Below are 13,270 nucleotides of genomic sequence, written 5' to 3' on the forward strand. Positions count from 1 at the left end.
CAGCAGCAACCTGCTGAGTAATCGTCTTGCTCTATTTAATATTCGAGTGCAAAACCTACTGTGGCTTCCAGACAAAAAAAAAAAAATAAACACAAATACACATAACCCAAAAAATGGCTCATTAGCTGAACTTTATTTATTTATTTGCAGTAGAAATACATTATGAGGGAAACCTGCAATTTCAATCTTACACGAGTAAAAGCACAAAATATTAAAATCCCATATTTCAAAAGCAAAACTAAAAGTCCTCATGCAGAATGGCCCATTTCAGAATACTACATAGGGTATACTAATTATATTTATTGATGAACATCATTCTAAATTACCCTGAATTATTATTATTATTTTCCAAAAAAAGAAAAAAAAGGACAACAAATACAAAGATGCAAATGACCTGGAAACAATGTTTAAAAATTGTAATAGTTATAAAAACATACGTTTTAGATATGTAATTATAATTAATAATTATATGTATAATTAAATGTAATAACATGATTTCAAATATAAAATTATTTGAATTATAAATATAGCTTTTGGGACATTTTTCCCTATTTTTGGATAATTTTGTGACAATCCTCCCCCCTCTTTTTTAAAACTATTTTTAATAGTATTTTCTCATCCCATTTCACTAATTTCTTGCAATGTGAAAGTTGATCATGGCTTTTCTCCTATGTTTCTCCTATTTTTTTTGAAAGAAATCAAATCAATATATTCAGATATACTCAGATTTTAAAGGGTTTAAACAGCATGTGAAAGGTGTCTGAATGCAGTGTGAAAGGTCATTCGCAATAGCTGTGACCTCTGTTCCAAAATTCAGCTGGTGAAATATTTAGGAACCAACCAGCCTACAGGGTGAGCTATAGAGCTGCTGGTCACAGGTTTCTGTATGCAGCCTTCATGGCACTGCATCATGTTTTCTCCACTGGAAACATAAAAAGCTAAACTCAAACTAACTGCTGTTAGCTGTACTATAAGGCTTTATGTCAGCTTTCCCGGATGTGCTCAAACTAGTTCAATTATTTTGTCTTATCTAAACTTCTTTTAAAAACATGTATTTATTCATTTTAAGCAATTATACATTTAAAAATACAATACAATGTAACAACAACTGAATTTTCCCAAATGAAATATATGACATAATAAAATAATAAAAAAAAAAATAATAATAATAGTAATGATTTTAGAAAATGATAAAAACTATAGAAAATATGGGAAGATGGGAAGTTAAACAAATTTGACATGCAGAACAACTAAAAAAAGCAGAGCAATTAAATCAATTAAATGAAAAAGTATATAAATACGGCATGGATCAGGGTTTACTAATTACACATTCTTCACAGTAAATTGACATATTCAGCATTACCTTACCTCCACATTTATACCTTTTTCAATTTGTGTGTTAACCCTATGAAACCTGAACAAACTGATTAGATTTCTTTTACAAACATGGGGAGAAGGCAATGAGCAACAAGAAATTAGTAAAAAGTAACAAGAGAAATACCTGAAAATAAGCCCCCAAAAAAGAAAATAAAAAGAAAACAAGAAAATAACCCCACAAAGTGCTAAATATTGAAAAAAAAGTATCCCTTTTTTCTAACATAAAACTATTTTCAGTTTAATTTCATGTTACCTTTTACTAAAGTTTCTTTTAATTTTTAGGATATTTCTTGGAAAGTTGCTCATTGCCTTTTTTCTGATGTTTTCTAAAGAAATCAAACCAAGAAATAACCAAGGGTTAACTTATAGAAATTGTTGCACAGCACATAATAGATATATCAGGGTAGTTAAAAAAAGAAATTAAAAGGGACAGTTCACTTAAAAATAAACAGCAACGTCTCTTTCCATAAATCAGTTATTCCAGATAATCTGCAGACTTTTTGTGAACAGTTTCATGTAGGAACTATTTTCTTTCTACCAAACTAGACCTACCAACTGTATGACAGCGTAGAAGTTAGTGCACATAGGGCGTAAGGTTTCAATTCCACACTGGGGAGGACACATAGAAAGGGGGGTTTGAGATCCCTGCCAGAAAATTTTGAACCTCTAACACTTCCTGCATTCTGGTAAATTTTTATGCATCAATTTGTGTGATTTCTGCATGAATTTACACAGTAAATGTCTTTATCGAAAATAAAAGTTCTCTGCTACTTTCATGTTTTTATTGGAAACAGGGAAATGCACATTCTAAATAATCGAGGTGGCCATGTCCTCTGATTACCCTCTTAGCAATTTTTTGTTCTAAAAACATTCTGAAAAGACATTCTGGCAAAAAGTTTTCTTTTAGTTTCCAGAACTTTCTTCTTAAAGTTCAGGTAACATTCTCTATAAACATCAGAAAAACATATCACATATTTTCATTTTAAAAAACATCTGTAATCTCAGAGCTCAATAACATATTCTGAATGTTGAAAATGTTCTTTCTTTGTTCTTGTGTAACATTATGGGGATGTTTTATAAAAAAGAACATTCTGTGATCTTTCACCGCTCAACATCACCATAACAGCCTCAGAATGTTGCAGTTATAATGTTACGTCTTGGTCGGCATTTAACCTTATAGGAACATTATTTGAAATTATAAATAGCCTTAAAGTGTTTTCTTTAAAACATTATGTCCACAGAAATCAATAGGGGACTGTCTTTCTGGGCCCCATGGCATCACATGATGGTTTAAATTCCTCTTTCGGCCACGATGTAAGATTTGCTTTAAAGCCAGGAACTGTTTCTGGTGGCTTGGACACATGTCCACGGCGGATTACTTAAACATTCGGCAACTCACACCAAAACAAATGAAACAGAAAGATAGTACTAAAAGTAAGAGGAAAAACGTGAACTTTTAATTTGGGGTTGGACTGTCCCTTTAAAGTCACTTTTTAAACTATAGAGAAACTTCATGTGGGATTTACGTTAACATCGTGGTTAACACCTTCAGTGGGACTGCTGGGAGCTTCCTGTGTAGCTTGTGGTTTAGTCAATACAACGTCTCACGTGACATTCAACTTTGAACGTCTCATATTGATATTGATAATAGCAGCGAGGGTTACTTGACATGTCCTCCCCCACTGTCCTTTTTTTCCCCCTGTTGTTACCGAGGAAAGTTTTGCTTTTCAAGCTTGCTTGGGTTTTTCTTTTGTGGGGTAAATTTTAAAGTTTGTCCTCTGACTCACAGAATGACTTAACCAGACGTCAGTGCAGCGCGAGCTACGCAGCGGGAGGGAGTTTCCGTATTTGAGCAACACTGAAGAACAGTAGCCTGTTGAGTGTAGACCAGACAGTGTCCTCCTGTCCTCTCTGACAAATGGACTCCTCAACTTTCCTATACGATGTCCATCCTTGTGTGGTGGAAAGCTTCTGTAAAATCATGGACAGTGGCGACGACAGGTTCGGCTGGCGCGGACTCGGTGAGCAACACTTTTTTATTCTGCTTCGCCTTTTAGGCTGACTGATGGAGATGCAGGTTTTCATGTAACACCGACTTTACACTGAGAGCAACTGAAAAGAGTTCTAACTTTTCAATCACAGCTACATTTTAAGACATGGGAATAGAATTTGTGCACTGCATTCAAATTATTGAGACATATGTAACTAAATTCTGACATTTGTCTCACCAATTAAATCAATCTACCAAGATGCATTAGAAATCCTCACATCTGGTTGCTTGTCTGTGTTGCATATTTTTATGCCACTTTTACTTAACCCTTTGAAACCTTAGCCTCATTTTTTGTGCATGACATGGGGAAAAGGCACGGAATGTGCAAACTGCGAGTAACTAGATGTAGATCATCATCACTATTATATATCAGAATTATTTTTAGAATTATTATAACTTAATCAGTTTTTAGGTCATTTCTTGTTGTTTTCAACTTTCCCATTTCATTTTTTTTGTTAGTTTGTTTTGCTAATTTCCATGTACCTTTGACTATTTTCTTGATGATTTCATGATTTCATTTTAATTCAATACAGTTTTATATAAAAAGCCCATTATGAGACAAACAGACACACACACATACACACACCAAAAAGAAAACTTTAAAGGGGAAAACAACGGTAGAAACCTCAGGAGGGGAAGAGGAGCGATCCCTCCAGACATGCAAGATATTGATTTCTGAGTTCATGTCTTATTAAGTTGCTCACTCCCCTCTTCCCATGCTAAGAAATCAAGCCCAGGTTTCAGAGGGTTAATTTGGTGCTCAGTGAGACTGTGAGTAACTTCAGGTCATCTGAGTGAATCTGTAAAATGTGTTTTAAAAAAATAAACTAGAGGGTGAACCTGTGCTTTATGTTTCATATACATACAGTTTTCCTCTGTGAGCTTGATTTGACATTTGCTTATGTCCCCCATCTGTCTTGGTGTCCAGCTGTGCGAGTTGTCCCCAGCCTGTTAGACTTGCGCATGCTGGAGCGCGTGGAGGCAGCAGGTCGGAGTCCCACCAGGGAGCTGCTGTGGTCCTGGGCTCAGGAGAACTCAAGAGTGCAGGACCTACAGAGGGTGCTGCAGGACATGGGCCACCTCAGGGCCCTGCAGCTCTTCCAGGGCCAAACTTCAGGTCAGTGACAAACACTTAAAGGCAACGATGATAACATTATTTACTAATCTATCTGCATAACACATTTTAAATATTTCTGGTACTTCAGATCAGATAGATCAGATAACTGTGAGAAAAAAGAGATAGTGATCTTTTGCAGAAAACTTTAACATTCTGTTTTCCACAGCAGAATTTTTGCAGCAGTTTCACAAATTCTGTGGTTTAATTCTGCAAGACCACAGATTTCCAGTGGACCCAGTGAGTGTGGGAGGGAAGTGGCACGACACAGGGGAAACTGAAAGCCCCTTCTTGGTTCCTCTTTCTCATGTACGCTGGATGTCAGCAACCCATGCTTATGAATTGATTTACATTTTTCTGGATGTGTCTATTTTTAGAGCCGGTTCCTTGCAGCAGTCAACATGCAGAGTCCAAACGACTGACGTCAGCAGCTGAGGAGAAGGTAGAATTATTTGTTCCATTGTTGAATGTCTTAACTCCTCAGACAGCCTGCATGGCAAAACAAATGAGCATCCCGTCTGTATTCTCTCTGATTAGGAATCCCTCCAAAAAGAGGAGAGTTCGACAACCCCAGCTTCATACCCCAGTGAGTAGAGACGTTAGAATGGATTTATGTCATACACACATCTGTAAAACGCCATTTAGACGGAACTGACCTGGAAGTGTCAGCTCCGTCTAAATGGCGTTTTGAATGTGTGATTCTGAGCACGAGTGAAGCAGTTTGGGGTTCATAACGATTTCTCTCTGTATTTCAGTGATCACCTCTGGAGAAAACCAACCACTTCTAATCACTTTTCAAGACATCATAGAGGGAACCAGAGATTTCCATCATGAAATGAGGATCTCAGAGGGCCACTTCTCTGATGTCTACAAAGCAAAGATGGGAAATAAAATGTTTGCGGTGAAGCTTTTTAAACAGGTGATCACTGATTCTAACAGTTCTAAATATGTTTTCTGGCTGTTAAGGAAGTACTTTTGACCCCCAAATAAGCATTTGTATATCAGTTAATCACCCTGTGTTATGTTGAATTCATGGAGAAAACCTTTTCTCATGAAAAAGTGAACGAGGATTCCAAAAATTGAGAAAACTCTTTTTTTGTTTTGCTTTTTCATTGCAGCATACAAATATACGTCTCATGCCCACATCCAAATCATTCGTAAACAAACAAATTGGCATATCTGATAATCATATAGCTGCTCATCAGATCCTTTCCCCTCCCTTAAGATCTCTATAAACATAAATTCAGGAAAAGAAAAAAAATGTCTCCAGTTTGACTATCACAAACTATAACTCACAGATCTCCAAAAATAGGGAAAATTCTTGATGAATTAAAGTCATAGCACAACTGTTTCACATCTTTCTCAGGGTTCCCACAGATCCTTAAAACGTCTTAAAAAGCATTAAATTGATTAATTAAAAAAATAGGGCCTTAATTGGTATTAAAATGACTTAAATAATCTTTAAAGTCTTAAAGATGCTCAGACATGGGAAGTAGGATTTTATTAATATTTTTTCTAACCTTGAGTTGTAAAATATTAAAATAATTGGTGAAATCTATTATTTCTGTTCATTAAATTAATAAATTCCTTTTCGTAACTCATCATCATGGAAATCCAAGCTGTGAAATTTCACATGAAGATTGAGAAACAAAATCAACAAGAAAATTGGCCAAAAATGCCAGATATTCCCCCCTTCTGTTGGTAAACCAAAATATATACTTTAATAACACAACATAATAATATAACATATAACATGGTATATTCTTTGCCTTCCACCATAAAAAGTTTTTTTTTCAACATTTGATGTAGATTACTTTACTTTTCACTGGACAAAATAACATCATAATTTTCTGTAACGATAAACATTTGAGCTAAATAAAATTGTCCTTCAATTTTGATTTGTAGAAAATTGGTCAGAAACTTAAGTCTGAGTGGTCGGAAAAAAAGTCTTACATTTACCTTGCCTTAAGCTCTGCAGGAGCCCTGAGTTTACAAACTCTCACACAACTTGTGCAATCTAATCAATGCAACATAATAAAGTCTCATCTATCCAGCCGTATGCTCAGTTCTTCCCAAACAGACCTTCCTGATGGGGAACTTAAAGGGAAACTTAACTATGAGCTGCTGGTCTACCACTGCCTCAATCAGGAGAACCCTGATGACTTTCATTTATTAAGATGTTGTGAGTTTTTGAATCTTTGCTCACAGTGTAGACATGCTTGAAAATGAAATGAAAACTAAGTTAACACAGAGTAATTAATTGAAACACAAATAATCATTTGGTGGGTGAAGTATTCCTTTAACCTCCTTCTAAAGATTGCTTATCAGCATGAGCTCTGTGTGTCTTGGATCTGGGATGTGTTTGAAGCTTGTGTATTAACCCACAATGGGCTTTGAATCCATGTTGCAGTATTGATTGCCGCTAAGAGAATCTAACTCATGCATTCCTTATCTATTATTCTCCAGGTAAATACGGCATCATGGAAGGAGTTGTGGGATATCTTCAGAAAAAATATGGAAATTCATCATTTGTATGTGTCAGCCTTCACTCTCAAGATGCCTTTCTATCTTTGTTTGTTAGAGCGTGATCAGCATTTGAGTGTGATGATGTGTTACAGGTACCAACATCCAAACATCTTAAACTTGTTGTGCTGTTTTTCTGATGAGGACCGCTACTGCCTGGTCTACCCTTACCTGCCCAAGGGGTCGCTCTTCCACAGACTACACAATCAGGTACATTTTTAGCAACACCTGCTGGACTACAAGGTCATTAGGGAGTCTGTTTGTGTTCTGTTCTTATACAGAGTGAAATGTTTGCCAGGTAATACTTTAAGTATCCAAAAACTGGAAGTGATTTTGTGGGATTTGCTTTTGCAGAACCAAGAAAACTTACAGCTATCGAGGAACCAGACTTTTGGTGTCATCATATCTTTTTGTTTCAACTTTTATTGAGAAATCATTCCACCAGATTAAAGAAAAACACATAATATTATGCTGATGTCTTTTATCTTAACCCTTTGAAGCCTGGGTCAGCACCATTTTTGTGCATCATTTAGACCCCCTCACAAGTATTTAAAGCTTTGTACCCTCAGCAAATGGTTTTGCTTTCTTTTGAAAACATGGGGGGAAAAAAAAACAACACTTACAACCTGGCAAGAAATGTTTCACAAACTGCAAGAAGTTAGTAGATTTGAAAAGCTATTTGTCAAAAAAAAAAAAAAATTTTATATATATTATATATATATATATATATATATATATATATATTTACACATATATATATAATTGTTATAGAATGTCTATTAGAATTATTATTTTTCAGGTAATTTCCATATAAATATATATATTGGGTTTTTAAAAAATGTTTTGGGGGGGTAATTTTTTCAGGTAACTTTCTTTTCTTTTCTTTTTTTTTTATCTTTTTTTCTGCTCGCTGCATTCTTTGCATGTTTTGAAAAGAAATGAAGCCAATTTACTCAGGTCGCAAAGGGTTAATATGCACAGGGCAGGAAAACTGCTGAGGAATTTCTGCAAGGACATTTTTTATCCATTTCTTCAGGACTTAAGAGTTAGTTTAGCTACTTAAAAGCATATTTTTGTGTAATATCTGAAATGGAATGTTTTCATTGTGCAGATTGGAGAGCCCCCTCTGTCCTGGCAGGAGCGTCTCACCATCATAAAGGGAACTGCAAAGGCCCTGCATCACCTCCATACAGCCCAGCCCTGCCCTGTCATCTGTGGCAACATCTCCAGGTACAAAAGAAACTGTTTTAAGTTTCAAAAAAAGATTCTTAATATTTTCTCATCTGCCTGCCATCTCCTTGAAGAGGTCACTGTGATAGCCAACTCCGACTGGAATGATCAGAAAGCTCCACGTTACAGTCGAAGCAGCAGTCGAAATGAACTCAAGTCACAAATTATCATTAATGTTATGCCACAAGACCACAAATCCAACTACAAACCAAGAAAATAATTTTTAGTATGGTGTGTGTGATTATTTTCACCCCCTCCTCACACATTGATTTCTAATTCTGATATGGAAAACTCATTTTATTAATTCTTTTTTTAAACTTGAGCAAATTGGCTTGATTTCTTTCAAAAACACATGAAGAAGGCAACTTTGCCCCCCCAAATTAGCAAGAAATTTGTAAAAAGTTACAAGAAAATCACCTGAAAATATACACGCAAAAAAAAAGAAAAGTAAAAACATAAAGAGACAAGAAAATGACCTCAAGAAAATGCAAAAGATTCCTGTAACATATTTTTTAATATATAATTATAAGAATCATGAATACAGTTTTCTGGACATATTCCCTTTTTTGGATAATATCTAATAATTGCCATTCAGATCATTTTCAAGTCATTTTCTTGTCACTTTTTACTTTTTTTTTCTTTTTTGCAATTTTCTGGACATATCTCGCCAAGTTGCTCAGTTTTCCATGTTTTCAAAAGAAAAACATTTTTCTCTGGTTCCATAGGTTTAATTGCCTGTGAAAGGCATCTGAATGCAGCACAACAAAACTGATGTTGATACAGGTTAAACAAATGGTCCAAGTAAAGGAGGAACTGATACCTTTAAGGGGAACCATGTCCATTTTCAAAATCCATACATGTAATTCCTATAGTCTAAGACTGAACTACACTACAATACAATAGAATAAAGTAAAGTGAGTAAATGTACTTTGTTACATTCCAGCACTGATCAGCAGAGGGATGCACACTAACTGAAATGACAGTAATTGGGGTTACTGTAATTGGGATCAACAAGTGAAATAGTATTTCTTTCTTTAGCCCTGATATTTGATAATCCAGTCATTGTAATTACTCTAAAACATAATCTAAATGTGATTAAATGATTATCATGCACTTTGAAATGTTCCTCAAATGAAAAAAAACTGATTTTCTTTGCGCTGGGTAACAATTTGTGGCCTTTGAAAACAAAATGTTTTTCTCTTATCTTGGTCAGAGTGCTCTTGACCATTCATAAAATGTTCTCTTAACTAAGAGAAGAGCAAATACAAGAAAACATTGGTAAATCCCAAAAATCAATGAGAGCTAATAAAATAAGAGCAAATCCTAAATATGTGCAGAAATAAGAGAAGATTTGTTCGTATATCGCTTCTTGCATGAGACCTATTGATTGTTCCTGTGTCTAAGCAGTAGGCTTAGTTGGTATCACAGTATATCAGGGTATTTAGAAATCCCAAAGGTACATTTTCCAATTCTGTCATGAATACAGGTGCTCATCTTTCTATAAAACTTATTGTATGTAGTGCACAGCATGCACTAGTCTCCAGTCACCACTGGTAGAACAGGCAGCCTAGCTGATAGACACAGCGACACCTAGTGGTAAGACATTTATTCGCTGCAATACTGCAGGTGGCTATCAGGAAAAAATTGTCTGCAAGGCTGATCAGCTTTCTTTCGGGCCTGAACGAACCAACCACTGCCCACATCCAGCACAAATATCACGGAGGCAGGTGATGGTCATTCGCCTGTATTCACTCGTGTGTGATCGTACCTTAATTGCACTGGGCAAAAAACTGGCTTTGTATTTGATCTTAACACACCTTCCGACTTTTCAACTATGCAACATTTAAAATGAATGCTGCTGTGATTGTCTTTTATATTCAGATAAATTGTTATGCAATGCTTTTTAACCCTTTGAAGTTTTCTTGTGCTACATTCAGAAGCCATTTACAAGCTGTTTAACCCTTTAAAACTTGAGCAAACTGGTTTGATTTCTTTCAAAAACACGGGGCAAAATGGTAGTGAGCAACTTGGCAAAGAATGTCCCACACATTGCAAAAAACTGACAAAAAAAGACCTGAACAGTTGAGTGTTTGTTTTTTTAAAGGAGAACATTAAAAAATATAAACGTGTATAAAGAACTATATTCATAATGAATATGATTATATATGTTACAGAAAAAATGGTATACTTTTTAAAAAATAAATTCTGCACTTTTTGGGGATTATGTTCTGTCTTTTTTTGTTTTTGTGTGTGTCTCTGCTGTCCATCAAGTTCAGAAGTGTCTGTCTGTCTTTTCTGCATAGTTCTAACATCCTCTTGGACGACGCCCTGCAGCCCCAGCTGTCTAACTTTGGACTGGCTCGTCTCTGTCCTCATTCAGCCAATCAGCAGTGTACTATCACTCTGGATACGAGGTTCCACAGCAACCTGGGATACCTCCCTGAGGAGTACATCAGAGACGGCAAGCTGTCCTTCAGCCTGGACATGTACAGCTTCGGAATGGTGATTATAACAAAACTATATAAGCTTAACTAGACTCTCCTCATCCTGTGTGTGCAATGGGCTGTTGCTTAGATATTTTCCATTAATTTTAATGCAATCCCCTTTTCAAATACCAGGTGTTTCAATAGTACAAATAGTATATATCTATAGTATAAGGAAATGTTACAGTATTATTTTTCATTACCATTCATTACATTTTGCTTGCTTGCTTCTATTTTAGGTTATAATGGAAACAATAACAGGACGGAAGGTGAAAGAGGACGGACCCAAACAAACACCACTGGTGAGTTCCCACTCAAGTTGAGTTTATTTCACAAAGCTTTGATCTGACGGCAGAGATGGGACGAAGTTATTGTTTAACAGTCCGAACAAGTCATAATGTGCTTCTCACCAAATATGATGCCATGTTTATCTACAGTCATAATATATTAATTTTTTTTGAAGAGTGGTTTTTAAATTTTGTATTTATTTGTGATTAAACTAAATCATGAAAAAGTAGTTCTAAATTGCACTTTTATAGCATACAGCACCAGAACCACAATCCGGTCCCACCACGATTTTATGATGATGTGATCGCAGCATTTAACGCAAATTTAGCCAGTCCCTGTGAATTCTGCACAACCTTGCAATTTTGTGCAATCAGCCCAACTTTACTGCGAATTTGACTATTTAAAACGGGTAAAATCTCATTTCATCGTGGAGCTGAGTGCAGCGTATTGATTCAGTTGTGTTATGTGCTCTACCCACCGACCGCCTGCTCTCTCGCTCTCTCTCGGTCTGCTCTGTCAGAGAGATCTGCTTGTCACTGAGGTGGAAAACAGCGGTGGCGTGGACTCTTGTTTGCGGTTTTTGGATGAGGCAGCCGGTCGGTGGCCGACCGCCTTGGCCCTCGGCCTCCTACGTCTGGCCCTGGAATGCACTGCTAGCCGCCACCGCAGCAGACCGAAAATTGAGAATGTGAGTAATAAGTTTGTTTTTGACCTTTATGAACAGAATACATAACAAATATTCTCAGCTCAAAGCTCCGCATTCTAGTTTTTGCTGCTTTTCACTGCAAATGTTATGTGATAGCTTCATATGGGGGAGCTGACCCCTCTTTTTGCTGAAATGTCCTCCTTGATCATTGTCCAGGTACTTCTGGAGTTGAGCAAACTGCTTCCACCACCTAGCTGCCCCCCCGCCGACCAGCCCCGCAGCCTGGATGCTGGAAACCCTGTTCAGCTGAGCCCCCCACCCTCCATACCTGTAGAGCACGACGAGCAGCACAGCCCACCTGGTTCTCCAACACGGGCGGAGCCCTGTGAATACAGCCAGTCTGAGGTGACCTATCTGAGCGAGACGGGGGGCTCAGCAGACCTGTACAGCAGCTGGCCCGTACAGTGCAGCTGTCCTGCTGAGACAGGGGGTGTGGCCTGTGAGGACTGCAGAGCCAACGGCTTCACGCTCAACGCAGACAGTCCTCAGAGTGAGTGTTTTTGAAGTTTTCACATTACACAAGCAGCATGTAAAAAATGTTTAACACTCTGTGGGTCTTACTCACTAAACCTGTGCATGATGACATTTGAGGATGTGCTTAAATGGGTGCGTCAACTCCACCAGATGCTTCCTCATTTTTGAGGAAATACCCAAAATATTTCAGTCAGTACGATCACATGCATTTACGTAATACATGTGTAATACATAATATGTGTGTGAAAGTATTTGCTGTGTTTTCCGTGTTTCAGACGACTCAATCGTGGTGGAAAACCCAGCCAAGGAAAGACTGAGGAACAAACTGACTCTTTATAACGGAGGGCTGATACACTCAGAGGAACTGTTCTCTGAGACAGGACAGCAGTAGAGCTGACTTCCTGTTGCGGTCCTGAGAGCAGCTCATGTTATGTGCTGTCATGTGTGTTCTTGGGGGGGAAATTCAGAGCTTAAGTGTCAACATGCAGCAAGCATCAACATCGCAACAGTTGGCAGTAAAGTGGGCTGAAATGGAAAAACAAATTTTCATGCAGCCACAGAGCAGAACTTAGTAAGAGTAACAGAAAACTTCAAAGGTAAACCACAAAAATCCCTCAGCCACAAACACAAACAAAGCGAGTGAGAACATTTGCATGCAACTCGTTAAAAAAATGTAAAGATTATTTTTTTCTACTGAACTCTCCTTTTAGCTCCTCACATGGAAATGTGTATATATATATATATATATATATATATATATATATATATATATATATATATATATATATATATATATATATATATATATATATATATATATATATATATATATAGGGCAGTGTATAATGATCACATACATACATGCTCTATTGAAGATTAAAGTTTATGACATGTATAAAATACCCATAGCAAAATTTATATATGTATATATATTGAAAATATCTATATTAATTTTGATGCTGTATTATTTCTTGCCATTGTATATGCTAACAATATATGTTTAAATTTATGTGTGCAAGTTTATA

General features: G+C 36.6%; 1 protein-coding gene across 1 annotated transcript; it reads left to right on the forward strand.

Annotated features, from left to right (window-relative positions):
- The first annotated feature begins 3,230 nt into the window (after nt 1-3,230).
- On the forward strand, nt 3,231-12,964 carry irak3 (interleukin-1 receptor-associated kinase 3). The gene is made up of 13 exons (XM_042511554.1): nt 3,231-3,398; nt 4,356-4,544; nt 4,919-4,983; nt 5,079-5,127; nt 5,297-5,460; nt 7,008-7,072; nt 7,160-7,274; nt 8,176-8,294; nt 10,598-10,796; nt 11,017-11,079; nt 11,586-11,753; nt 11,928-12,261; nt 12,521-12,964. The coding sequence occupies exons 1-13, from the start codon at nt 3,296-3,298 to the stop codon at nt 12,634-12,636; spliced, it is 1,749 nt and encodes a 582-aa protein (XP_042367488.1). The 5' UTR covers nt 3,231-3,295; the 3' UTR covers nt 12,637-12,964.
- Nucleotides 12,965-13,270: the final 306 nt, after the last annotated feature.

This window comes from Plectropomus leopardus, chromosome 22 (assembly GCF_008729295.1).
Source record: "Plectropomus leopardus isolate mb chromosome 22, YSFRI_Pleo_2.0, whole genome shotgun sequence".
NCBI lineage: Eukaryota > Metazoa > Chordata > Actinopteri > Perciformes > Serranidae > Plectropomus > Plectropomus leopardus.